We start from the raw sequence: 26,333 nt of genomic DNA, 5'->3' as shown, positions 1-26,333 counted from the left end.
ATGCAAGGACTTTGATTTGCAGACAACTGGCAGTGATAAATTTATCTTGTTCTCCGAGCAAAGAGGAAGAAAAGAAAAACTACGAAGGAAAAAGGTCACCGTCGCGAACATATATTTGAAATATGATACGCGACGCAGATAGTCCGAATGTGGTCAACTGATAATACCAACGTATAATAAAAGTAAAATCGGTATAAACGTAATGATAAATAATAGAAACGATAAGTAAAAGGTTGGCGAGTAGATAACGCTTGTTCGCGTTGACCGGCTATTAAGCCGCTGCGCTGGACCAGAGTAAGAGGAAACGGCTGTTAACTGGCCCGTGGCGACGCGCAACGCGCGACGCGCGACGCGACGTATCGCCGAGGTGCGGAAGAGGCCGTGGGCGCGCGCGCGCGCTCTACCGCGTCTATCGACCAGATTCTCTCGTCTCTCCTCCTCTCGTTACCTCGCTGCCTATGGCCCCTGTATGTATTCCGCTAGGATCCCAGCCACGGCCACGGCAACGCCTCGTCGCTATCTCCGACGTGTTCCGGGAATTGGGGACTGACCGACGGTTCCCACGTGGCCACGTGGAGAACACGAGGAAAAGAAGACTGTTCGTTCTTCGATGACTCTGTTCCCGTTCCCGGACTACGTTTTACGCTCATTTTCCATCTTCGAACTGGTCCAGACGCTGCTCGCCGCATTTCACCCAGCGTCTCGTCAGCGTGTCAACGTCGAGTACGGTCGTCCAATTGTAAAATCGTTTGCACCGTCGTACCGCATCGTGCCTCCTAATCGTATATCGCCGTTCCGATCACGCTGTTGCAAGATCCGCGAGCGATCACGCAGGTATTCGTGGAGCAGTCGCAAAGTGAACAGCCGCAATGACGTAACACGCGGCGACGGTGATGGTGATGGTTTATGGGGATTTTGGCATCCGACAGTTCCGTTTATGCGGTCCGGTAAATTCGATCGGCGGCCGTTGCGATCGGCAACCATTGCTGCGGACAATTGAACGGAAAAGGGTGTTCCGGCCGTGAAAGGGAAACCCGATGGAAACGCGTGAAATCCGACCTGTTCTGGAAAACACGGAGATGCGAGTAAGGAGAGCGGCGCGAGAGCGGCGAGAAACTCGCCTCCCGAAACCACCACCGTCTCGTTAAAATGCATCGAGACGAAAACTTGGTTACGTTAAAGTGCACCGAATCGAACCTTGCTGACGTTAGACGACGCCGAATCGAGGCGTTCAGCGAGCCGTTCGACTGTGTCAAATTGCAGGATCGACGAATTTTCCTCGCAGACCAACGCCAATCTCGTACAAACGTCGCGTATATGATATTATTACATAACCATACTCGTATGGTTTCATTTTGGACGCAAAGTATTTTTAAAGGAGAAACGAGCAAGCTGAATTTACAGATTTTTCAAAATCTCTCGAGAAACAGCGATTCGAAGCCGAGTATTCGCTTATAGAGGAAACACAGCCCTGTTAGCGGCCTGGTACTTGTTCGAAATAGCCAGCGAGCAAACCCCCTTTGCGGACGAGACAAAGAGGACGAGTTTCTCAGGTGTGCGACCATCGTGCAGACGTATTTTCACACAGCCGCTTACAAGCAATCATCGAATCGATTGGCAAACGTTTCTCCATTTTCGTTCTCACCGCGAAAAATCGTGGTCGAACCGAGCAAAGTTTCATCGTGGAAATCGTGGCGCGATGCGATGAAATGGTGGAAGAAACCTGTTAAAAAGCTTAGCGAGATTTACTCAACGATGCCTGCGCTTGGGATCGTTTCGATAGAGGCTGACGGTGAAAAAAGCGGCGGAAAAAGCGGCGGAAAAAGCGGCGGAAAAAGCAGGATCGAAAGAATCCATCGGTAAGTCGGATAATTTCGCTTTAACGCAAAATTAAAAGCTAACGGTTCAAATTAGAATCGGAATTGATAATATGCGTAAAGTACAGCGGAATTTTTCGTTCGCATTTCTTTCTCTTTATCTGATCTGTAATTGCGATTTTCGTCTTTTTCTTTTTTAGTTTCCTATCTCTGTTTAGCATGCGATCGAGATAGCGCGATATACAGAACATCGGCGATGTTTTACGATAACGTGATTTTATATTTTGCCAGTCGGTGTAATTTCTTGCGTGATTGCGAACATTGCAGTTCGACGGGAAGGTCTAGTCGTAAATTACAGACGTCTGAATCTATACCAAAGACAACGATAACGACCTCGAATAGTCCTCTTTACGATAAGATCTGGATATCGGATGATGCATGTACCTGTTTCCGATATCTTTCAAACGTTCAAAGGTGATTAGCAAGGAAGGTTGCCCTGGCATGTGCGATCAATCTCAAAATAAGGTAAGTTACGAATATCATTAAGTTGCGATATTTTATCGTTGTCGTTCCTTCCATCCGAACTGTATCGAACCTCGTGAATCCAACGATAAACATAAAGTTCGAATATAATAATGGCGTTATAACGGCGAAGAGGTATTCTTTAAATATCTGAAAAAGAACGTGAAAACTGAAAGGAATAAAGCGAACGAGACGTTACTTTTAATAGTCGAACGATTCGTTTGTCCTCTCTCGCAACTCGAGTAATCGGCGAGCTCTTCCAATATACTTTTATAATATACAATACCACCAACCGATTACAACGACGTTTTTAACCAAATTTTCACTCTTACGAGAAGTCAACTTTTAATAAACGTGTATTTTTTTCAATTTCGATAGACGTGCTCTTCGCGAATATCGCGATTTTATAAAAGCGAAAGAAAGTGAACTCTTCAACTTGGATTTATAACGGAAGAATCCTACTAATCCTGTTTTTACCTTCGCACCGCGCTCTCAGCCCAGTGAAAGTTTCAAATCTTCTCTTATATTTTCAAAAACTTCGTTATGAAGTTTAACCTTTAAATCCGAATCGTTTGACGAAAATGTTTCGAGTTAAATATAATATTCGATCCTATCGATTGCTTTTCCTGTGAGATGTTTCTCATCCGAAAGTTATCATTTATAGTTGGTTAAGTTAAATTTGAACAAATTAAAGAATATTTCCTTTTCATCGTTGACAAGTAAATTGTTCTTATCGTGTGTGTACATTCCCAGTTTGGTTGTTATTATGCCTGTTTTTTATATACTTTAGATTAAATTGTGTATTCAGATGAAAATTAATAACAAATCGCCAACTTCTCCGCTAAACTTGAATCACTCGACTACTTCTTCTCTCTTACTTATTCTTGTCGTTACATATACCACCGCATGGATGATATAGAAAGATATAAATATACGATGTAAAGATATATATTCATGTCCGAACATACGCCGACAAACGAGAAACGAGAAACGAGAAACTTGAATCACGAAAGCTTCGATTATTAAAAGTACCAATGTTTAAACATACACACATATATATATATATATATATAGAGTATTCGAACGAATGTGTTAATCTACAAATGCCAATTTTCTTCTTTTATTTATCGAATTAGTTACTGGACGCAGAACTTTTAGTTTTCGATATATTATATTCTATATATATATACTAATATTCTTCCTTATATATACCGAATCGTGTCCTTTCTTAAAGAAACAAACCAAAGAGAAATCATTCGAATAGAAAAATGTATAAAGACGATAAAATATCAGCAAAATCATTTAAGCTATAAAACGGGTGAATGTTAAGTTTTATTAGAACGGATGGAAATAATACGACAGGGTATTGTATCGAATATTTAACAAGATATTCACGCTGCTTTATCTGATAATTTTTATTTTTAGGTACTGTTTCGTGGCGATAAAAAAGCGCTAGATGACGAGCCTAACACTTTTAATTTCGAACTGCATAACAAAATATACAAAAGTCGATCGCGGTTACAAAAATGGTTAATAGGGCTGCTGATCTTCCTATTTGTATCGTTGATCGTAATAAACACGTTCAACACGGATCAGTTTCGAACGGCACGGTATGGAGCTATTATCAACGATACCTCGCAAGGTATACCTATACCTATTTTTACTAAAAGCATAGGACTTGGAGAACGTTTAAGCGAAGCTCGTTTAAACATCTCTTTGTCGTTGTTAATTAATCGATTGAACGAACGATGAACGTATACTTTATTTTCAGACAATTACGTGCAACTGAAGTCTTTGTTCGCGTCCATAGCGAACTCCGGTTTCGTAGTCCGCAACAAAGGTTGTCGAATTCCAGCGATGGATCCTTTCGATTCAGCGATCGCACGATTTATCGAGAAGGAAAAACCACTTATTTGCGAGCACGGAAGTCATTTACCGCTGGTCGATTCGAACGACACAGCGCTCTACATAAATCCAAATGCGATCGGCCATTTTTACAACAATTCAGGGGAAATCGATTGCTGCTGGCGCCCGTTCTGGCGAACGAAGGACGAAGATAACGTTGTTACGTCAGTAAGACTGATCATTCTTACTTTTATCGATCGTCTACGATTTCTTATTTCGTTTTAGCGCGTTGTTCGAACCACGTGCAATTTTATACCAAAGTTTGGCGAAAACCGTAGCAAGCAGGATTAAATCTGTCATACGTATTTGCCTCTTTATCGCTTTAGTCTCTTTCTTAGTTTCAAGCGTAATATATTTAGTTGATATTCGTAATTCGTAATTCGTAATTCGTATTTATAGGTACGGTAACGAGTGTTTCAAATTCGAAAACGCGACGGCCGTAAACACCGAGTTTGTGAAAGTGGAATGTTCGCGCAACAACGAGGTGATATACAAGGATTATCACGCGTTTGTACCTCGTTTCCCATCGGTAGAGAGGAAATACGAGCGAGCCAGAGCGACCGATATGAAAACTGAACAGCTCAGCGTGTTAATAATCGGCCTCGACTCGATTTCACGACTAAATTTTCATCGTATGATGCCGAATACTGTCCACGCGTTGAAAGAACTTGGAGCGGTTGAATTCTTGGGTTACACCAAAGTGGCTGATAACACGTATCCGAATTTAGTGCCTGTCTTAAGCGGCTTATCCGAGAAACAACTGCACGATCTATGTTGGCAAACTAAAGATAAAACGTTCGACGACTGCCCATTCATTTGGAAAAATTTCAGCGCGTCTGGTTATCGAACGGGTTTCGCCGAGGATGCCTGTGGCATGACCACCTTCAATTATCTAAAACGAGGCTTCCGAGTTCAACCGACTGACTATTATCTCAGACCATTCTGTATCGCATCCGAGAAGGATATCGGTAATACGCACAAATTAAACGCGAATCTCTGCGTGGGAACCAGAAAAACGTTCGAAAACTTACTGGACTACGCTAAGAAATTCGCCTCGCGATTTTACAGGGACCCATACTTCGCGATGATCTGGCAAGCCAGCCTCACCCACGATTTCTTCAACTATCCGCAATTAGGTGACAATTCCTACTACAACCTCGTCACCTATTTGTTCACGAAACGGTTGCTAAATCAAACAGCGTTGATAGTGATGAGCGACCATGGTATGAGATGGGGAAGCTTTCGGCAGACTTATCAAGGAAGAATGGAGGACAGCCTTCCGTTTGTGTTCGTGGTGATGCCACGATGGTGGAAGGAAAAGTATCAAGTAGCTTGGGCGAATTTCCGAAGAAACACGCGCAGTCTAACAACAGCTTTCGACTTGCACGAGACCTTGATCGACATACTGCATTCGGAAAATCTGCAGGAACCGCGTCTTAAGGCCCGACTTCGAGCGATGCCGAAAGATGACAATTTGCCCCGTGGAATCAGCTGGTTTTTGCCGATTCCTGACTACAGGACGTGCTCCATGGCGGGTATAGCTAGTCATTGGTGCATGTGTCATAACAGCTACGATGTTTCCTCGGATGACGAAAGTCTTCGGGACAAGGCAGTTTTCTTGGTCTCGGAATTGAATAACATGCTGAACAAGTTCGTACAATGCGCGGTATTGAAATTGAAAGAAATTAAAGCCGCGAAAGCGTGGAAGGGCGAGGGTGAGAAGAACCAACTGATCGATTACACGATCACGATTCAAACGGAACCTGGTGACGCGATATTCGAGGGTACGATACGGTACAGAAACGAGAGTAAGACCAACAAGTTGGTAGGATCGGTTAGCAGATTGAACGCGTACGGAAAACAAAGCGCCTGTGTCGATGAATTCAATATGAGGCTATACTGCTATTGTTTGTAGCTTTGTAGCTTGTTTGTCTGCGTCTTTTTATCATCTTTTTTTCTTCTTCTCCTCTTTCTTTCTATTCTCATTTTTCGAAAACTTCGAAGAGATTCGCTTTGACCAACATACTCTCGAATGACTCTCGAATGACTCTCGAATGAAATTAGAGTACGGTAGCCAGTATACTGGTACAAAAAAAAAAAAAAAAAAAAAGTCACACTGTGATAAGATACTTGCTTTAAAGATGTGATTCACGGTAATTTCGTACTTAACAAATTAAGCGTCAACTAATAGTAGTGTCGTTTTTATTGTGTACGATAATAATAAATACGCACAGTGTAATATGTTAATACACGAATAAGTAATAAGTAAACGTAATTGGCGTGGTGCAGCGATATCATTGAATTTAAACATGACCATATATACATGCGTTTAGTCTACTATGGGATACAAATGTACGTGTACAGACGTATGTATAAAAATGCAATTGCAGAGAGATACGATTCTTTTACGTTACAAAAATACATTTTCTTCCTATATAGTAGTAAATGACAGCAACTTTTAAATACGACGTTTGATTTGTTAAGCATACTTAAGCATACTGTGAATAATTTTCAACTAAATTCAAAGAAAGACCTAATATGTGCTAGTATTTTAATTACTAGACGCGACTCGCAGACTTCCTGCTATTAAAACACTTCATTCGTCTTTTCACAATAATATGCATTCGACGAAAAACACTGATATTACGAAAGAATTACGGCTTTGCAATGGTCCTATTGTCCTGTAATTACCTAAAGATTTAACTAGCCTTCGACTCGAACAACTATCTTCTTACGATTGTATTTTCTCAAACTTTTATTAGTAACGTTCGCATATTGTATATGATTTTCCTAAATTCAGATAGAACAATGTAACTCGGATATTTACTTATTATTTGTGTTTCACGTTTATGCTACAGATTTATATATCTACGCTATAAACAGGGTATAAAATAATTTATTTATTATTTTGAGACAAGAGAAACGCAAAAGTCACATTATCGGTCTAACGATACCTGTCTTAAGATTTTGTCAAACTGGTTAATCATTCGCTTAAAGAGAAAATATTTACCGTCAAACGCGTATGCGTATATTTTTCGATAGGACCGTGATATCGTTCAATGATTTTGGTTCAATGCAAATAACTTCTTTTACCTGTGCTAAAGCGAGATGAAAGCAAGCTCGATTGTTCAATGGCCGAATACAGAGTTGCATAGAATTAAAACCATCGGTTCGTAATAAAATGTTTGTGCGCTAATTTTTAATACGATTGTAATACGGATCGGTGACATACTTGAGATAGTTATAGAAACTCAACTATAAATTAACAAAAACTACAGGTAATTACATAGGTAAGTACGTTAGAATTACGTATAAAGATACAAAAATTATAATTTATTTATGGCCTCCTTTTTATGAGAGATTTTAAGGTTGCCGTGTACAAAGCAACAAAACGTTACAACATACCGTGTTGTATCTGACGAAAGAATTATACTTTAATTTTTGTAAATGAAGTGTACGCAAAGGTACTGAAATAAAACCTTTGTAAAATATAAACTAATGTACAATTTAATGCGAAACATTTTTAATAAGTATATGAAACGCAAGTTAAATGATTGCACGATCCTTTAGAGTTATCGATGACGGATGGCGTTGTACATTTTATTGCGAATAATTTCAATAGAAAAATCGTAATACAATACTTTATTATTGGATACTAGGTCCGATATTTAAAAACATTTTCATCGAGTACTCCTCACTATTTAAATGCAAAATTTCTGTTCATGTAAAACACTCATACATCACCCGCGCGTGTTAAAGGAAAAATAACTTATTTTGTTAAATAAACTGCGCAAGCGTTCCTAACATGCGCATAAGTAATCGGCAATAATATATATGACCAGTTTCTTATAATCAAAGAGGAAGTACGTGTACTCGCAATGGTTATTATGTTTGCTACATGTATCCATTTCAACTGACCTCATGGTTGGCTACCAAACCTGTTGGTATCCACATTTCAAGGAAGCGAAAGCACCACTTGGTATAGAAACACACTGAGTCAACACGCGCACCTCGGTTGTATGCACATTTTATACTGTCACTTTGTACATACGTTACACTTAAAGTTCTTAATTTCCCCTTATTCCATTATAAATTCGACTTACAGAATCTTGTTGTAGTAGATTTTTTATTTCTGCGAAAAGGGTAAAGGAAGATTGAACAAACACAAACGATCGTGTTATATCTCACGAGCGTTATATATTAAAATAACTTACCTTCCTTTTGAGTATCCGTGAATTCTGTCTCAGGGAAAGCAACGTCGAATGTAATATATAAGGTGCCATGAAGATTATTATTCTCGTAATTAGGCATGCCTTCTCCTTTTTTCCTAATACGGGCTCCCGGTTTGGTTACTTTATCCCTCTGAATAGCTACTTTGTGACCATCTAAATGTTCTATATCCATTTTAAAACCTATTAACGCGTCCTGCATAGATATAGTGACGTTTGTATATAGATCGTCACCAATTCTTTCAAAAACTGGATGCGGTTGTGTTCGTATTTTTAAGATTAAATCTCCAGGTTCCCCATCCAAATGTGGTTCACCTTCTGCTATAAATTTAGTTTCTTGTCCATCTACCATGCCAGGTTCTACTTCAACCTCTAATACACGTTCTTCTGTAACAAATTTAACATTTGGACATTCCGAACAGACTGATTGTTGCATCATTTGAAATCTTCCATTTCCTAAATTGCGAGTAACCAATTCTTGTCTGCAATTACACTTTCTTGTTCCTTTTGCTGCCTTCGTAACTGGCTTATTTCTTGTTATCTGAAAGATAAACAATTTTCTATGTCCCATTTACGTATCTTCTCGATTAACTATAAAATCTTACCTCTATAAAATTTCCACTATATAATTCTTCTAAAGTAACTACCAAGTCCATTACAATATTAGATCCTTTAGGTGTTTCTTGCTGGTGATGAGATTCTCCACCAAAGTGAAAGCCAAAATCACCAAAGAAACTTGCAAATGGATCAGCATTATTCATCATACCATCCTTCTTCAAACATTCTTCTCCGCATCTGTCATACATTTCTCTCTTTTCGTTATCCGACAGAACCTCGTAAGCTGCACCCAGATCTTGAAATTTCTGAGAGGCATTCGGATCGTCTTTATTTTTGTCAGGATGCAATTCTTTTGCCAATTTTCTGTATGCCTTTTTTATCGCATGTTGACTCGCTGTCGATGGTATGCCTAAAATGGCATAAAAATCTCTCCTGCAAAGATATATACATACTTTAATTCCTATTTCTAATGTATCATATACTGTAAACACTTCAAATTAGCAGCCTAAATTGTTAGATCATTCAACATCAATCATATGAATGTATAACTATACAAGATTGTAATGTTTTTTTAGTAGAATTCTTAACGGTAAACATAAATAATGAAGTCGATCTACAAACGTACTTTAAACTTTATTTAATCCTTTTCGTATTAATAGCTTCCGTAGATGGTTTACAAAGTAAAAGGTTATAAAATTATCATAAAGCAAATATCTTCGATATTCAAAATAATTAAATTTCATAAGCATAGACAAGGTTCTCCACTTACCCTGCCACAGTTAGAATTACACATATTGTTAAATTTATTAATAAAGACCAAATCAGTTTTATCGCTGCCATTCTAGCAGACGTTACAACAAACATCGGAGCTTAGGATCGTGGGTGCTCCTGATTGGTGGGTGCTCCGAATACAATTTATCCGACTTTGATCGACGATAAGTGAGTTTTTAGGCGCGTACATATTCAACGAAAATGTTTAGATTTAACGTTTAGCAGTAAAAAATAATTGGTTGAATATGACACAGGTATAAGATTTTTTTATACTTCGGCGCTATTTCTAAAAATATAAAACAAATTCCAATAAACTTAATCCTTTGACACTTAATTATATATTTTATTATTATAGATAACTCTTTGATTCCTACTTCTTAGATGAATATAAAAAGTATTAACATGCAACAGGTGAAATGTTATGTAAAATTATTTTAAAATTGTTTTGCTTTACTACGACTGGTAGTACAAAGATTTCTAATATTTATCGCGTCTCAATCTTATTTTAATAAAGTTAAATTATTAATATTCGTCTTAATTCTACTGAAAACCACACTTAACAATAAAAATCTACTCCCTCCCCTACAATATAGTAAAATGATCATGTGACAGATCATATTGGGTATCAAAGTGTCAGTAACAGTGTAGCAAAAGTAAAGTGTACTGTACAGGTTTGTGGTACGTGTTGTTAAACCAACTCTCGGTATTGTAATAAGGAAATCATTAGTTTAATCATGTCAATATGTAAATTGCCTCGAGTACTCTTGCACGAAAATTCAGTGAAAGGGATTCAGTCAAGAATCACATGACGAAAGCATTATTGACTAAAAACACTATCCTCTAAAATAAGATATCTCTAGGTTATGCATAGTTTATCTGTCAAACATCCTACAAAATGGAGAAACACATGCATTTATGGAGAGGTGTTGATAAGTTATCATACATTTTCGGTGACCAACCAAATGGCACAATTTGTAGACTGGTTACCATTAAAGATCACATTTTTGTAGCAACAACTACTAACAGTCTATACTATGGAGAGGTATCATTTTTGGAGGACAGTCCTCCGTCATTGGTTTTCAAAAGGGCTCAATTTGATGTGATCGATATAGCATCCAATTCGGATTATTTATTTATTGTAGATAATAATGGACATGTTTTGAAAGTAAATCCTCAGGATATGAGTGTAACAGATACAATAATTCTAAAAGAAGAAGTTAAATGTTGTAGTCATGGGTAGGTTCCATAAAATCTTTATGTATTTTTACATTATACTCAAATAATTTATACCATTACAGATATAAACAAGAAAATGAAATTGTCAAAGTAAAATCAATAGCTGTTAGTGATCAAGCAGCGTTATTTGTAACAGAAAACGGACAACTTTGGGCTAGTGGAAATCAATCTCAAATAGATATTAACAGTACAGAACCTAAAAAGGTCAAGTTTTTCGAGGGTAGAACTGTGTCTGCTGTTGCATGTGGTTCAAACTTTAATGTAGTTGCAGTGAGAAAAACACCAAAAACTTTAAAAGATGATACTGACAGCGAGAATGAATTAGAAGAAGAAGTTTTCGTTAATTCATGTCCTCAGTGTCTCAACACCGTGCTGTTAAGTCCTACAAGTCTAACGTCATCAGATACTTGTCCTACTGGACTTCATGTACAGCAATCTAGTGAAGATCACTCAACCAATTCTATTAGCGCTTTATCTGTTGCTAGTAAAGAACAAGAGATTTCATTTGCCGAAAATATTAAAAAGGAACAAATTTCTGAAGTGGTAGAAAATGGAGAACTGTGTGCCAATAATCCTATAGATTCTGAAAAAGAAGAAAAAAGGAATGTTATTTTTATAAATACAGAAGCTGCAAGGCAATTCTTAACCAGACAATTATCATGGGTTTCATCTTATGGAAGTGTTAAAGAAGATATACCTTTAGATAACATTGAAAAACCGACTAGACTAATAAAACAAAATGTATCTAATGTAGCTAATTTAGTATATGAAGGAGTGAAAAATGTGGGAGGTAAAGTTGTTACATTATCCAGGCATATGAGTGGAAGTTCAGATATAAATGAGTTTAAAGATGATAGTAGTGAACATTTGGAACTAGGAGAAGAATATCCAAAACCTGCTGCTACCAGTTTGGCACTCAGTTTACGCTGTGAAGAATTTCCTTGGTCATCAAGTACTGGTTCCTCTGAGCATGAATTGTCTCAACAAGGATTAAATGAAAGAATCAGTACACTAACTCGTACTGGCAATAGTATTCTATCTACTGAACTTTGGACGTGGGGTGATATTCAATATGGACAATTAGGAACAGGAGATATTGTTAAACGCTCGCGACCTATTTTGGTGGCAAAACTCAGTAATACTGGACTTCGAAAAATTTCATGTGGTGCATTTCATATTCTTGCTCTAACTCTAGATGGAAGAGTTTTTGCTTGGGGCAGAAATAACCATAAACAAGTGACATTGGAATCGAATGTGTATCAGAGTGCACCTCGTTTATTTACTACGAAATTATTTCCAAACGAAAGAGCTAAAGACATGGCAGCTGGTAGTTTTCATAGTTTAGTCATGATGCATCATGGTTTATACTTTATTGGACAGTCAAGGTAAATAATTTAATTACGAAAAGTATCAATAAGAAATGAGAGTTCTATTTACTCACGAAAGTTGTCATGTGGTTTCAGTAAAACTGGTGAAATGTTCCAACTCGATATTGAGACAAGCAATAAGTGCAGTCCCCAACAAATTTTTAGCTCTGGTAACTACAGTTGCTGTTCTGTGATAAACGAACCTAAGATAAATATCTCTGAGGATTTAATAAGTGAACAAATCTTCTTGGAAGAAATATTAATTGTTTATCAAAATTTAATTAGACCATTCCAGAAAAGAGGAGGTGCTATGCAGGAATCAAATGTTTATGAAACATTATGTCGATGTTATACCGAGTTATTAAGTTTCAGTGTATTAAATGTTATTAGTTTATGGGATTATTTTAATCATATTGGTGAAGCATATGAAGTGACAATTGTAGCTAATGTTGAAGAATATATTACTGTATATAAATATTACTTAAATGCAGTGTGTGACATAATTTCTTTGAGTGGATTTACATATATTGCGAAAATAATTGAAATACCACAAGTAATAACAAATTTATTTATGGATAAATTAAAAACTAATGAAACTAAAAAAGTTGCTGATGAAATTACAATTACTATGGCATTGCAACATCCACTACATAAATTGAATAGGTAAATATATCTAAATATGTATTATTATTTATTTCTTATCTATGCTTTGAATAACTTCCAGTTACATTTTCATTTACATTTGCATTTATATTTTACATTTTATCTAGCAGCCTTACAACCTAATTGTCTTAAGGTACATATCCACTTAAGAGTAAAACTATCGCGAGTTGCTCTCGAGAGTATTTCTCTCGTTGGCTACATTGAGAGCGATTATCTAAGTCACTATCAGATCAGATTCTGCTCCTCTTCCTCCACTTCCGCTCTTATGCATTTCATCTTTTTGCCCACAACCTCTGATTAGAGGTCCTCCTCATTTCTTCTTTTCTTTCCTCCCAGTTATATTTAGACACATAAGTGTAATAGCTTTCATTATTTTTTAACTATTAAAAATTGGCAAAATAATTATAAGAAAAGATTATTAGTTTACAAGAGGCAATGAATTTGCTGCCTCAAAAATAAAAATTATTCTTTATGTTATAAAGGATCGTTTAAGGAATTATATTCTTACATTATGTCAAACATATTTAAAAAATTAATATTGCTATAAACATCTTAAATATACTAGTGATCCACTATTTTCTTATTTATAATAACAGACATCATCTTTGTACAGATATAAGAATATGGTTTTAAATTTGATGAAATGTAATGGTGCAAGAATGGGTGTAGAACGATTACAAGAAGCATTAATAAAGTGGGAACAAATATGTGATGATCAGGAGAAACAACAAAAAGAAGCTGAAGCAACTAAATTATTTTGGGAAAGTTCTGGGAAACTTGGGGAATTATTAAGATTTCCTGATAGAAGACTTATTAGAGAGTCACGAGCACATCCTTTATCAATACTTAATTCTGGAAGATTTTCTACACATTGGTTTGTTTTATTAACTGATATATTTATCCATGTTACTGGTACATCTCATGTGGTACATCCACTTAAAACTCTATGGGTAGAACCTTTACCAGACTCTGAAATAGTACAAGTATGTTAAGTAAACCTCTTTGGAATTCAAATATAAATGTACATTTACAAATGTGCAATTTTTGTATTTGTATTTCTATGTTTCAGAATGCTATATCAGTAGTAGCTCCAGAGGACACATTTGTATTATATACTCCAACACCTTCTGAACGAAATGAATGGCTGTATGCTTTACAAAATGGCATAAAATGTAGTCTACAAAGAGTTATTGGACATGTGCCTCCAATAGTACGTTCTAGCTCATTCTCATTCACTAAGCACAGTGTTTTCAAAGATGCAAAATATACTGGTTCGTATGTCGTTAACAACAGTATTGTATCTCACGCGTTTTATATCATATTTCATATTTTAAAATTATAATACAAATGATGAATATTATGTAGGTACATAAATATACATATATGTATACGAAAAATACTATCTTTTATTTTGGTACATAGGACGCTGGTTAAGTGGTAAGCCGCACGGTTCTGGAAAATTAGAATGGCCTGACGGACGAAAATATGCAGGACAATTTCATAAAGGTATTATTCATGGTACTGGTAAAATGGAAATTCCATCACAAGGTGTATACGAAGGACAGTGGAAAGATGGACAACAGAATGGATATGGGACGATGAAGTCAGTTTTTAAATAACAATTTAAATTCTAAGCGTAAATAAATAAAATATACAATATATAAGAAGGTAATGTAAAATATTCTAGGTACAATAATGGAGACTTTTATGAAGGATATTTCAAAGACGGACTACCACATGGTCATGGTGTTAAAAAGGAAGGTCATTTTATGGCATCTGTCGCATCTGTTTATATTGGGGAATGGGCTGCAGGTGTTAAACAGGGATATGGAATTATGGACGACATTATGACAGGTAATTATAACGTAATTAAAAAATAGGAAAAGAAATCGTTGTTCTAGTAAAATTAAATCTTTATAAATAAGTATTGTTTTATTGAACAGTATGTATATTATTTCAGGCGAGAAATACTTAGGATCATGGAGTAATGGTATGAAACATGGTTGTGGTTTAATAGTAACTTTAGATGGTATTTACTATGAAGGAGTTTTCATGCAAGACGTTTTAACGGTAAATAATTCAAAATAATTCAAAATTTAGTAAATATAAAATGTTGAAATAAAATGCTTATGCTAAAAGGGTCATGGAGTCATGGTGTTTGAAGATGGTACTCATTACGAAGGTGAATTTAAATCAGCTGGTATTTTTTATGGTAAAGGTACTTTAACTTTCACTAGTGGTGACAGATTGGAAGGTAATATGAATGGTGCATGGAACGAAGGAGTAAAAGTTATTGCAACATTACATATGAATAAAGCTAGCGGAAATATACAAACTAATTCGAAACCGACGTAAGTAGTTTATTGTGAGCAATATTTATTTGAGCGTAATTTTAAGTTTATTTGTTTTTATTTAATACAGATCTTTTGGTAAATTATGTGTATCACCAGATCAAAAATGGAAAGCTATATTTAGGCAATGTTATCAACAACTTGGTGTACCTGAACCAGGTTCGAAAGCTATAGGTATAACTGATAAGTCTGCAGAGACACAACGTGTTTGGCAAAATATTGCTAGTATAATAACTAAGTCACATCAGAAAGCTTTACAACGAAAGAAACTTCTGACAATTACTAGTACCGGTAAAGAGAAAAATAACGAAGTAATTGATGAGTTGGATAAAATTCCTTGTTTTGGGAGAGATAAACTTACAATTCAAAGTTATAGAGAAATTCATAAGTACTTGATTAAAGCGTTTGATAGCTCACTTCACCCATTAGGAGCGCTTTTAACAGAAGTTGCTGCTGTATATACAGCTACGTATGGTGGTGTAAGAGTTCATCCTTTATTACTCAGTCATGCTGTGTCTGAACTTCGTAGTATCACATCAAGAATATATGAAATAGCTACTCTGTTATTTCCGGCGTTACCCCGAGGTGGTAAAGAATACGTATTAGAAACAGAAAATGAAGAAGAAGAGTATGTTTTAATTAATTTTCTATATGATTTATTATTTATTTATCATAATTATACAAATATCATGTTCCATTATTTTAACTTTGTACTTTGTTGTTAGTCAAGTTATAAGTGCTGCAGCGATACTTCATCCAATATTGTTACCTCGTGTGCATTCAGCACTTTTTGTACTGTATGCTTTACATAATAAGAAAGAAGATGATGCCTATTGGGAAAGATTAATGAAATGGAACAAGCAACCTGATATAACGCTAATGGCTTTTTTGGACATCGATCAGTGAGTAATATCGTTGAAAATACAAAAATGACAGTGACTTTATTAAATTTTAAATAATAATTTCAGAAAATTTTGGAAGAATACAAACGTAATGAATTTAAACGAAAACGGATTACCGTATCAAAGTGAACCGTACTTTAGCGAGGCAATAGAAACATTACAACAATTGAAAACCACGTTTTCTCCGTTAGAAAAGTTATTAGTCGTTAGGAATACATTTGAACAAATGACACAAGTAAGCTAGCTTCTTTGCTGTATATTTTTATTTGTTTGTTAAATCTCACATGATTTTTATAATAGGCAGTTCAAAAGCAATTGGGGACTACATATTTATGGACAATGGATGAATTATTTCCTGTGTTTTGTTTTGTTGTTGTCCGTGCCAGTGTATTACAATTGGGCAGTGAAATACATTTTATAGAAGATTTTATGGAGCCTTATTTACAAAATGGAGAACTTGGAATTATGTTCACTACCCTTAAGGTAAAATATTATATCCGCGAGAAACTCTATATAAGATTTTAGAGCTTAAACAATATGTATATATATATATATATAAATATATATCTTTTAGGCCTGCTACTACCAAATATTACAAGAAAAAATTAATGTGGGTGACTGAACATGACATAATAATTTTCATAAATAAATAGAATTATAAAATATAAAGTAAGTTTCAATGATAACTTATTATAATACATTGTTAATATAACAAATAAATAAAATATATGCACTCAACTCGATAAAAGGGTACCTCAAAATCTAACATTTAGTTGAAATAATATAATTTAATAAAATGTTAGACATCGTAAAATGAATTTTGTGCATTATGACTATTAAAAGTGGTATACTACTTATTTATTATAATTAATGAAAATAGAAACTATAATATGTATGAAACAGATAGATTGTCAGGTCGTAATAATGTAAGTAGTAAAATTACATATCATATTCTATAAAAGTATTAATGTACAGTGTATATACATTTAGAACGAATTTAAAGCTTTATTTATGTTAATTTTCTCGTTTCCAAGAAGGTAAATGTACAGTAAAAATTTATAGGAACAGCCATATATTTGAACATTTTGTTATAATTTTAAATATCACTGCATTTTAAGTTCAATTTTAATAAGCATTTATTCATTACTATTGTATGAGATTGTTCAAAGCAAACTTAGAAATATATAAAGAATACTATGTTATACAAAATGATTTTTTGGTATTTCTACAAATAATATCAATACCAATATGATATAATTCTTTAATTCATCTAACTGCCATAAGTATCACTTAATAATATCATAATGTAATAATTTTTCTTTATTCTGTTATATTATTGATGTAATGAACTGTATTTAAAAGGCATTAATTGAAAAATTAATGTCAAATGATATACCTGTGTTATATATTTCATAATAACAGCAACATTGTGATATTTCGTGCAATATCGTAAACCTATACATGCCATAAAAATAGTAATATAACGATGATGATGATTGGAATTTTATGTTACATACTGAATATGCGTTTTAAATGTTTTATGCCTACTATGTATAGTTTATAAGTATCTGTATCAAATGAACAAAACTGTATGTTTAAAAATAGCAAATACATTTAATTCCATATTATAAATTACATATGTATTTCATAATTTTACCTTAGAATTTAAATACACAAACATAATTCATTTTACTATAATATAAATTTCCCAATTAAGTAATCTTAATAAACCAATTATTAAGAGACAATTCTGTTGCTTTCTTTTACTAAATTTTATTTATTATTTCATAGCCTTATTTTGTATCAGGTTTCCCTTTTTTTCTTTAAATTCTGATTTAATCAAGTTACCACTTTGTACATTAAATATTTGCAACTTTTGTATAAATATGGAACGTATCTATGAAATAAAATATTTCATTCTGTAAAATTTTTAAATCAGCTCTTGTTTCACCAGTTACGTACACATGTACGTACGTATGTAAGTACTGTTATAACTATAGATGACTCCAATTATTTATTTAGGAGTTTTCCAAAGCTAGAAAGTGTGATAGAGACAAAGAGCCCATACTAAAAATTTAAATATTTAATGAAAAGTTCTGATATTAATCACTCAGGAATTTACCGTTTGTCGTTAAAACAATGCATGAAAATTTTTACATTCTTTTAATTGCCACATAGTTGATAAAATTTTGTATACATGCAAATCAGGCAATTTAAATCATACAAATAATAAAAAGCATTTCAAAAGACAAAATGTTTGCCCGTGAAATCTGGTTGTTTTCTTCTTACATACTAAATACATTTTTCTTAATTACATATTTTAATATATATTTAGATATGTGTATTTTCTTGGAATAAAAATTCGATTCATACAAATTTTTTTGTAAATATATATAATCCCTTTATATAGTATATTGAATCAAAACTTTTAAAAATCATCTGTAACGCGCAGGTTTAACCAGCAGCATGATCACAAATTGCGAAGTAACTTAACGTCTAACGATTGATATGTCGTTATCGTTACTCTCTTACTTTAACTAAAGCTATTACGCTTAGAAATACATACTATATTGACGTAATTACGTTTATGTTATAGATATTCATTATAGATATGGAAGTAGTTAGAAGTGTATGGAAAAATCCTGTTTTGTTGTATAAAACTGTCTTATGGACATCATTTAGAAATAGGTATTTATGTACATGACAAATGTTTAATATAACCTGAATCTTATTTTATACTTTATGATATAACATGTATCAATATCGGGCCATAAAATATATATTTTATTGTGATATTCTTTTTCTTATTATACTTTAATAGCCTTTGTCATAATATAAGTATAAAATCTTAATTTGATGTTGCATCTAAATATCATAGACATTAGTCTATAAATGTCTTATAACTTTATTTTTATCAATTGCTACATTAACAGATTTGGTATATTTGTAACTTAGAAATATTATAGAAATTATTTGTTTTTATATAATCTATTGCTTTTGAACACATGTTAATATATTCTTTTTGGATTATACGCTAGGAAACTATAAAAACTGTCAAGACTTGTTATATGTTCCTTTTGTTTGTTGTATATAATGAAGTATATTTTTTAATAAATTTCCTTACTTTGTCATGGATAAGAAAAAATGTAAAAAATATTCTGTAATAATGAATTAAATAATGATTTTTTAGCACGTTCACATAAATGTAATTCTTAATAAATTGCAGAAGGTATGTATAAATAATTAGTGAAGGTAATATCAACATGAAATTATTTCATTACAGTAGCAGTTCAGCATCAAAAGTAACAAAAAGGGAAAATGTTTCTATGCAAGACAGCGATTTACAATTATCAAGTATAGACACAGATATAACTACGCAAAATGATGTAACATTTAATGCTCTTGTTTCAACGGAAGAGTTATTAGCACAAATAGGGTTGGCAAGGGAATTTGCAACAGATAGTAAAGTTGAACATCCTTATGTTGATAAATTAAAGAGGGTGCAGATGATTCTGTTTGATTTGAGTCATGCTATATCAAAACCAATACCTGGAAAAGCTAAAGCATTTGAAAGTAAACATATTAATGATTTGGACGAATGGATAGCAGAATATGCCAATCAACTACCTCCCCAGGAAACATATATTATTCCGGTAAAAAGAACATTTCCATCTTACACTTTCTATTAAATATCTTACATTTCATTTTATAATCTAATAGGGTGGTGGTAAAGCTTGTTCTATGCTACACTCAGCAAAAGCGATATGCAAACGTGTAGAACGAAATGTTGCATCTTTGGTTCAACATGGTTTATTAAATAAGGAGGCACAAATATATTTAAACAAATTACAAAACTTTCTATTAACAACCTCAAGAATTGCAGCAAAGTGTGATCAACGTACAGAAAATATATATATTCCTAGAGTAGAGGTTGAAAAAAATGAGGATAACTGAATTATAGACTTTATAAAACAAAAATCTGTAGACTATTTCCTATTGCTTTTATTGTAAAAGTAATATAAATAACCGAATACTTTACACAAATATTTTGCAATAATATTATTTTTAAATATGTTTTTAAAGTAGACACATTGTAAATATTTTATAATGAGAAATTATAAATGTCAGTTACTGATTATATTGTATTACTATATTACTATATTATTAAATGTACATAGTAATTGATTAATATATCAAAGTAGTTGATATATAAAGATTTAAAAAAAAAGTTGAAAGTACAGTATAGTCTTAAAATATTATACAGAGATTTTTCGACATATTGTCGCATAAAGCGGTCATGATTCATAAAATGTTTTGTTAATTCTAAATAATTACATATGATTTCGTTAAAGTACATCTGTCTATCTAAGTAACAAAAATAAAGTAGATCTTTAAAATTATATTATATATACATTAATAGATCGCTAAATAGAAATCATTTTGCAACAAATTTTTGTTGCTATATATATACATATATGGTAGAAAAATATTTATAGAAAAAAATATTGTAAATGTACAGTTTCAAATTTAAATATGAAAATAAATATATATATATACAATATATATATATATGTATATAAAGGTTAAAGACGATAACAACATTCGATGAAATTAATTATTTATTCCAAAACTTCATCCCCCTCAACAATTTCTTTTAAATTAAGTAATTCCAATAATCCAGAACCTTTAGTTTCGGATGTTACTAATTCATTTATCTCTCTATAATGTCCAGGATCGATTAAACAAATCAAATTTAACGTTCCGTTATCCCATTCTTCTGTCTCTAATTTTGTTATTGACTTTACTATTTTATCTCTTATCTTTTTAGCCTCCTTACCTGAGGCTAAAACTCTGAGTCTCATTTGAGCTCGTTCTAATGGCATTATAGTCTGTAATTGAGGAATTACATCCAAAGCTTGCTGTTTTGCATTTCGGTTTGGCTTTACTGAAAAATGTATATCCTTCATGGCTTTTTCTATCATAGTTACTGTATATGGGCGTTTAGTTTCTGGATTTATACATTTGTTAGCAACAGTTGTAGCAATATCTTTAAACATAGAATCTAAAGCCAAATGCCGTTCTTTGTCAGAAACCTGAAGTTCTCCTTTTGTGAGAATCTCTTTACAAATTTCTGTCTGATCATCTGTACCAAAAGCTTTTACAAGATCTTCCTTCTTTGCTACTTGACCTTTTGAAACGTTTATAAATACTGTATGTGTTTGTAAAACTTCATCGATGTCTTTTTCTCTGAAATGTAATTCTGTTATTACGATTAATAGAAAATTTAATATGTATTGTGTACATAAAAAGAGAGAGTAAGATATGTTATAAGGACAAAATACGTATAGGTTAGATGACAAGAACGTACAATACGAATAATGTAACGTACGTTTTAGATTTGATCGTCTGATAAAGACTTACAGTTTATTTCTCCATGAGATAACCTTGTTCCTATAACAAGCAATTTCAAATCGCTTTCCTGCTTTTTTCATACGAACCACGGCAACGTTGGTTAATCTTATTTGATTTGTTGGTGTAAAAATTTTCGACATTTTTGAACAAATATAAATATAATACTGTCTTTTGGTTTAAGAAATATAAGATACGCAATTTTTATTTTACGTGTAATGCGATCTTTATGTATTATTGTATATATATCGTACAAACGTTTGCAACGCGGTTTCGATCTCTCGATTTATAATCGATTCACTGACATATCCAATATTCAACTTCCTCTTCTAATATCGATAAACTTTTGAAACATCTTAAACGCATGAATTTACGCTACACATACGCAAATCAGTTCATAATTAATGTTATAAAAATAACAGAACACGCGAGCGCGACGGTAACAATTTTTTGTAAAATTTTATACGAAATCTTCGATATCTTACAAAAATATGTCGATTATATATTATATATATTATATGTATAGAAATATCTTTTCGCAAATATAATTATAGCCATAAATAAATGTAAACGTAATAAATATAAATTTGTCGGTAGTTACAAGAAATGTTATAGAAAGTATGGAAAATAAAGAATTGTATAAATATATTTTGTTTTATAACCTTTAAGAGAATAATATTCAAGTGAAGTATAAATTAATTCAGAATTATATGATTACAAGAAAGATTTGAAAAGACAATCATTCGATGTTTTGTAATTTTTACATGTTTGTACTGTATATGTTAAAAATAAGTAACATCATTCGATGCAATCAGATTCTTACGAAGGTACGGATTTAGGTTTATTTATAATTTTAATTTTATAATTTCAAGGTAAGTTTATTATACTTTATACTTAAAGAAATGAAAATGTGTAGTCCATGACTATGACGTCATTGTATGATAAGGAAAATCGCGGGTGTGCGCACGCCGTGGCTAGACGCATGCGTAGACTGGCCGCTACGTTAGACCGTATCGAATATGGCTGCCGCGAGCGTGATGCCGTTAGAAGTGCGTGAAAAATGATCGTTTTTCCGTGGTTCAAACGATCCGACCGTTTTTACGTGTGTGCATAGTGACAGTGAGTGTTGTCTCCAACATCTCAACAACGTGGCAGGTCCTTATCATGGCGTTGGTCACCGTGCAACGGTCTCCAAGTATATCCAATTCCCCGCAGAGTTCGGTAAGTTTTCTTGCTTCTGTGCGTCTTTGTCGATAGCTGCTGTCAATTTTTACTGGGAATGCATTGTTTTGAAATTTACCATTATCGCTGTTCGAAATACCGTGTCGCAAATACATTAGAGATCGTTCGGGTCTGTTCGAACAGCCTTTCCTTATTTGGCGTATTGATAGCCAATTGAAAAAGGGAATTGTGAAAATTCCATGTTCTCTGCTCGATATACGTAGTGACGGTAAGCGAGGGAAGCTTGTGGCCATAGATAAACTATGTCTGCGGTAAACAAAGAGTTGTTTTGACGTTTCCCTCCCGCGACCAAAGACTACAACGCAACACCGCACGAGTACGTGGTTAATCGTCACTTATCTAATTCGCTAGAGTCACACATGTTTGTATCATAGACTATGGTTCCTGGAAATCTATATCAATTAATTGTACAAAATGACTCGTTTCATGCGTGACTTATTATCGTACCTGGTATCTTTGTATCTTTTTCAATTGTGTGCGATTACATGATTTTTTAGACGCGCTTGCAAATCTAGTTGCATCAAGATCTTTGCGTTTCGTTTCATGAGAAAAGATAGATAGATTTTTAATAAAAATAAGAATGGAAATATAGCTAACGAATTTGTATAACACAGGCTATACAAACCGTATAATACGAACCACATGGATTATACCAATTCAGATACGAGGGATAAACTTTTACATCTTTTACAACTACTAATCTTTCCATGTATATATAAACCAAACATAAACGTCGCATTAAGAAAAAAAAAGTTTTTTTTATAGGTTAGCTATTTTTACATATCTTGGGAAGTCTAAACTTTTACTTTCGATCGACCGCATATTATTAGATGAAAAGCAGAAAAGTTATTGCTTGTGGGAGTTACGAATAACATTGCGGTGGTATCGAAGGACGATAATGTTAAAATAAAATTTTCCTCTTGTGAATGAAATTTCAGTTATGATAGTCTTTAAGGGTTAATAATCGAAATTTCAAAATATCCTTTCCATGAACAAAAAGAGCTTCTTAGTTTCGCTTTTCGAGGAATGTACCCCCGCATCGTCAGGGTTTGTCGCGTCGCGTCGCAATGCCACCGATTGTTTGTGACTTGTGACTTGTGACTTGTGACTTGTGACTGCGACACTCGTGTGCACCGGAGTCAGCAGTGGTGGCGTCGCGATGATGGTGACTGTCTTTGTCGAGTTAGAACTCGCTACGACACCGGTGCGACGAAAGAAAGTTGAAAAAGAGAGCGAAAGGAACACGTGGTTCCAGCGTATACGTATCTCCTATTCGAAAACGAGTGCCGTGACGAGTGCGTTTCCTTCCACCGGTAGAATGATTTTGCTGAAACGAGTAGAGTCTGCATTTCGCAAAATCTGCGTTTTGTCAGCTTCAACGATGACCAATCACGAGCCTGCCGTTGGTTTGTTCGCTCATCCTGATTTGGTTTGGAAACGGGGCGGCCCTTCCGACGATTAGTTTTTTCCACGATGCAATCGGAAGACAAAGCGAGCTTTTCTGCGACGTTGAACAGCTGTTTGACGAAAGAAAACGAAACGAAATTTAATTAATATGCTATACTTTCTTTACAAATCTTTTACGTTCTTGCGAAAAATAACGGAGAAGTATTTCGGATTCTATTCTATTTAATCGTTATGCAACTGGTATATCGCGTTCGATATTAAGTAATTAAGTAATTGCAACGTAATTAAACAACGAACGAGATAAATTTTCCTACGAGGCACTTTATGATTATTGCAAACAGACTGTTATAGGATTTTCTAGTAATTCGAGTGAAAATCTGCATGTGTCATCTATGTCAACAATAACATGTTGTGAAATATCAAAAATAACATGTTTCGCCAATGTCTTGTTGCTACGATCGAACGTTCTTTCCACATTTCGCGTTTGCTTCGATTCATAATGGTTGGCTTCCTGCGAAGTGAATTTGGAGTTGATTGGGTTCCTACTAATTCCGAGAAATTTGCGATTTGAACTTTTCTTTGTGGTAGTACTTTTACCACTACATTCAACATGACATTACATTCTTTTCCACTAAAACTATTTACATCGTTTACCATGTAAACCCCTGAATTAGTGTGTATCTCTGTTTTTCACAAGGAAATATTTGTACTTCTATAGATAATTTAGATCAAAATTTCACGTGTAATGCATTATTGATTATCGCACATTGCGAAGAAAGTAAACACGAATGTAGAAAATGCCTGGGAGTATGTCTTTCGAAGTGGACCTATTGTTCAGTGTTTCTGAGATGGCCGTCTCAAGAGCTAATGTCTGGACACTGTCTTTAGCCTCTTGTCTTATATCATCTTGCCTGCTGTTTCATTTTAAAGATTTAATTATATTTTTTGTTATATCGTAAGTTTAATTCAAAAAATTCCAAGCCAGATAATAAATAGTTTCGGAAGGAATCATTTCTCTCAAAAGCATCCTTTTCAGGTGTAGCTCATTTTTCTATAATTATCTTGATAAACTTCCGTTTATTACAAATATATAGATGTATCTCGATCATTTTTTACTACTAACATCGAATGTATTTCGAAGCGCGTGCTAAAGATATTACAGGACATTACGGGACTAAGCTTATTTAAATTCCAGCAGCACGTGATAAACGTTCAAATCTGCCCTGTGGTACTTTATTTCTCTGATAAAGAGATGGCAAGTGGCGTTTCTTGTCCACCAAAGCCAGTTTACTTATCCAGATATGGAGAGTTCTATGGTCCGGTATTCTCGACATGAATACACGAAGGAGCAACGTGCTGAGCCTTCTTTGCTTATAAACTTGATCAACTGAAACGAGCTGTAACTATGGAAATTATCGGTTTTTCTTCCGCTCTTATGGGCTCTTGCTTGGTGCGGAGAGATCTCGAGGATCGATACGATTCAAGGATGGGCGGGAAAGATAAAAGCTGCGTTAAGCTGTGCGAAGATGCCGTACTTGCGATTCTTTCCTTCCAACTTTGCACCATTTGCTATTTCGTTAGGAAATAAACTCGAACTTGATACGGAGAAAAGCTGCGCGAGATGATAATGGCAATGTGAAACGAAAGTTACGATAAATGGAGCGGAAAATAGCGCCAGTTGTTTCTGCCAGTTGTAAAGTACAGTACTCAAAGTTTTTACCAGTTCGAAAGTACTCAGAATTTCTGCGAATTTCAAACCGACAAAAGTTTCTATGAGCGTAAAGAAGCGGTTAATCCCAGAGATTCGTAAAGTAAACAGGACAGAACGAAATAGACGATCGCCGCAAGTATATGAAAACTTTGGTCGACTCAACGTATCACGGTAGTATGTAGTACATGATAATAATTCATCGTAAATATACTTTGCCAAAGTATAGAAAATGGTGTTAAATTA

The 26,333-nt window shown here is 34.1% G+C and overlaps 6 protein-coding genes and 1 long non-coding RNA gene across 12 annotated transcripts in view; 4 read left to right on the top strand and 3 right to left on the bottom strand.

The window, feature by feature from the left end:
- Window positions 1–453: 453 nt before the first annotated feature.
- LOC126865552 (uncharacterized) lies at window positions 454–6,469 on the top strand. Of its 3 annotated transcripts, none has more exons than XM_050618206.1 (5): window positions 454–1,859; window positions 2,145–2,342; window positions 3,765–3,981; window positions 4,111–4,408; window positions 4,644–6,469. In XM_050618206.1, exons 2-5 carry the CDS (start codon window positions 2,256–2,258, stop codon window positions 6,157–6,159), a joined length of 2,118 nt encoding a protein of 705 aa, XP_050474163.1. In that variant the 5' UTR covers window positions 454–1,859; window positions 2,145–2,255; the 3' UTR covers window positions 6,160–6,469. The 3 variants fall into 3 exon arrangements, with proteins under 3 accessions (XP_050474163.1, XP_050474164.1, XP_050474162.1); XM_050618207.1 differs by having other exon boundaries at window positions 2,109–2,342; XM_050618205.1 differs by having other exon boundaries at window positions 2,018–2,342.
- Window positions 6,470–7,556: 1,087 nt separating this feature from the next.
- Window positions 7,557–9,964, bottom strand: LOC126865557 (dnaJ homolog shv). Its single transcript, XM_050618217.1, has 4 exons — window positions 9,801–9,964; window positions 9,079–9,463; window positions 8,459–9,014; window positions 7,557–8,376 (listed from the first exon to the last, which is right to left on the bottom strand). Exons 1-4 carry the CDS (start codon window positions 9,893–9,895, stop codon window positions 8,312–8,314), a joined length of 1,101 nt encoding a protein of 366 aa, XP_050474174.1. The 5' UTR covers window positions 9,896–9,964; the 3' UTR covers window positions 7,557–8,311.
- A 437-nt stretch (window positions 9,965–10,401) lies between these two features.
- LOC126865547 (alsin) lies at window positions 10,402–18,442 on the top strand. Of its 2 annotated transcripts, XM_050618179.1 has the most exons (15): window positions 10,700–10,844; window positions 10,945–11,038; window positions 11,101–12,423; window positions 12,502–13,068; window positions 13,682–14,051; window positions 14,138–14,339; window positions 14,491–14,671; window positions 14,756–14,922; window positions 15,029–15,138; window positions 15,208–15,419; window positions 15,490–16,047; window positions 16,145–16,321; window positions 16,388–16,556; window positions 16,622–16,804; window positions 16,896–18,442. In XM_050618179.1, the coding sequence occupies exons 2-15, from the start codon at window positions 10,983–10,985 to the stop codon at window positions 16,941–16,943; spliced, it is 4,323 nt and encodes a 1,440-aa protein (XP_050474136.1). In that variant the 5' UTR covers window positions 10,700–10,844; window positions 10,945–10,982; the 3' UTR covers window positions 16,944–18,442. The 2 variants fall into 2 exon arrangements, with proteins under 2 accessions (XP_050474135.1, XP_050474136.1); XM_050618178.1 differs by having other exon boundaries at window positions 10,402–11,038.
- On the bottom strand, window positions 17,916–18,592 carry LOC126865564 (uncharacterized). Its single transcript, XR_007689591.1, has 2 exons — window positions 18,444–18,592; window positions 17,916–18,356 (listed from the first exon to the last, which is right to left on the bottom strand). It is a non-coding gene; the product is annotated as an uncharacterized LOC126865564 (long non-coding RNA).
- A 192-nt stretch (window positions 18,593–18,784) lies between these two features.
- Window positions 18,785–20,459, top strand: LOC126865559 (corrinoid adenosyltransferase MMAB-like). Of its 3 annotated transcripts, XM_050618222.1 has the most exons (4): window positions 18,823–19,009; window positions 19,512–19,550; window positions 19,605–19,974; window positions 20,042–20,459. In XM_050618222.1, the coding sequence occupies exons 3-4, from the start codon at window positions 19,648–19,650 to the stop codon at window positions 20,273–20,275; spliced, it is 561 nt and encodes a 186-aa protein (XP_050474179.1). In that variant the 5' UTR covers window positions 18,823–19,009; window positions 19,512–19,550; window positions 19,605–19,647; the 3' UTR covers window positions 20,276–20,459. The 3 variants fall into 3 exon arrangements, with proteins under 3 accessions (XP_050474178.1, XP_050474177.1, XP_050474179.1); XM_050618221.1 differs by lacking the exon at window positions 19,512–19,550 and having other exon boundaries at window positions 18,785–19,009; window positions 19,608–19,974; XM_050618220.1 differs by lacking the exon at window positions 19,512–19,550 and having other exon boundaries at window positions 18,785–19,009.
- A 470-nt stretch (window positions 20,460–20,929) lies between these two features.
- LOC126865558 (ribosome maturation protein SBDS) lies at window positions 20,930–22,101 on the bottom strand. Its single transcript, XM_050618219.1, has 2 exons — window positions 21,743–22,101; window positions 20,930–21,568 (listed from the first exon to the last, which is right to left on the bottom strand). Exons 1-2 carry the CDS (start codon window positions 21,871–21,873, stop codon window positions 20,941–20,943), a joined length of 759 nt encoding a protein of 252 aa, XP_050474176.1. The 5' UTR covers window positions 21,874–22,101; the 3' UTR covers window positions 20,930–20,940.
- Window positions 22,102–22,722: 621 nt separating this feature from the next.
- The window catches only part of LOC126865548 (protein phosphatase Slingshot), a 75,011-nt gene continuing 71,400 nt past the window's right edge, over window positions 22,723–26,333 (top strand). Inside the window, exon 1 of the mRNA XM_050618182.1 lies at window positions 22,723–22,951. Coding sequence (XP_050474139.1) covers window positions 22,895–22,951 — 57 coding nt within the window. The 5' untranslated portion in view covers window positions 22,723–22,894. The remainder of the gene's footprint in view (window positions 22,952–26,333) is intronic.

Source organism: Bombus huntii, chromosome 5, assembly GCF_024542735.1.
Source record: "Bombus huntii isolate Logan2020A chromosome 5, iyBomHunt1.1, whole genome shotgun sequence".
Lineage (NCBI taxonomy): Eukaryota > Metazoa > Arthropoda > Insecta > Hymenoptera > Apidae > Bombus > Bombus huntii.
This window is presented reverse-complemented; position numbering and strand designations above follow the sequence as displayed.

What these genes read in the sequence shown, in the direction of transcription:
- LOC126865552 (XM_050618206.1), top strand. Translation starts at nt 2,256, where the DNA reads ATGTACCTGTTTCCGATATCTTTCAAACGTTCAAAGGTGATTAGCAAG. An exon ending in GCGATCAATCTCAAAATAAG is followed by an intron (nt 2,343 to 3,764) that starts GTAAGTTACGAA and finishes TTTTATTTTTAG; the next exon opens with GTACTGTTTCGTGGCGATAA. An exon ending in GACGAAGATAACGTTGTTAC is followed by an intron (nt 4,409 to 4,643) that starts GTCAGTAAGACT and finishes TCGTATTTATAG; the next exon opens with GTACGGTAACGAGTGTTTCA.
- LOC126865557 (XM_050618217.1), bottom strand. Translation starts at nt 9,895, where the DNA reads ATGTTTGTTGTAACGTCTGCTAGAATGGCAGCGATAAAACTGATTTGG. An exon ending in ATAGTGGAAATTTTATAGAG is followed by an intron (nt 9,015 to 9,078) that starts GTAAGATTTTAT and finishes TTTATCTTTCAG; the next exon opens with ATAACAAGAAATAAGCCAGT. An exon ending in CACGGATACTCAAAAGGAAG is followed by an intron (nt 8,377 to 8,458) that starts GTAAGTTATTTT and finishes CCCTTTTCGCAG; the next exon opens with AAATAAAAAATCTACTACAA.
- LOC126865547 (XM_050618178.1), top strand. Translation starts at nt 10,698, where the DNA reads ATGGAGAAACACATGCATTTATGGAGAGGTGTTGATAAGTTATCATAC. An exon ending in CAAACTAATTCGAAACCGAC is followed by an intron (nt 15,420 to 15,489) that starts GTAAGTAGTTTA and finishes TATTTAATACAG; the next exon opens with ATCTTTTGGTAAATTATGTG. An exon ending in CATTTGAACAAATGACACAA is followed by an intron (nt 16,557 to 16,621) that starts GTAAGCTAGCTT and finishes TTTTTATAATAG; the next exon opens with GCAGTTCAAAAGCAATTGGG.
- LOC126865559 (XM_050618220.1), top strand. Translation starts at nt 18,933, where the DNA reads ATGGAAGTAGTTAGAAGTGTATGGAAAAATCCTGTTTTGTTGTATAAA. An exon ending in TGGACATCATTTAGAAATAG is followed by an intron (nt 19,010 to 19,604) that starts GTATTTATGTAC and finishes ATTTCATTACAG; the next exon opens with TAGCAGTTCAGCATCAAAAG. An exon ending in AGGAAACATATATTATTCCG is followed by an intron (nt 19,975 to 20,041) that starts GTAAAAAGAACA and finishes ATAATCTAATAG; the next exon opens with GGTGGTGGTAAAGCTTGTTC.
- LOC126865558 (XM_050618219.1), bottom strand. Translation starts at nt 21,873, where the DNA reads ATGTCGAAAATTTTTACACCAACAAATCAAATAAGATTAACCAACGTT. An exon ending in ATCTCATGGAGAAATAAACT is followed by an intron (nt 21,569 to 21,742) that starts GTAAGTCTTTAT and finishes ATTACATTTCAG; the next exon opens with AGAAAAAGACATCGATGAAG.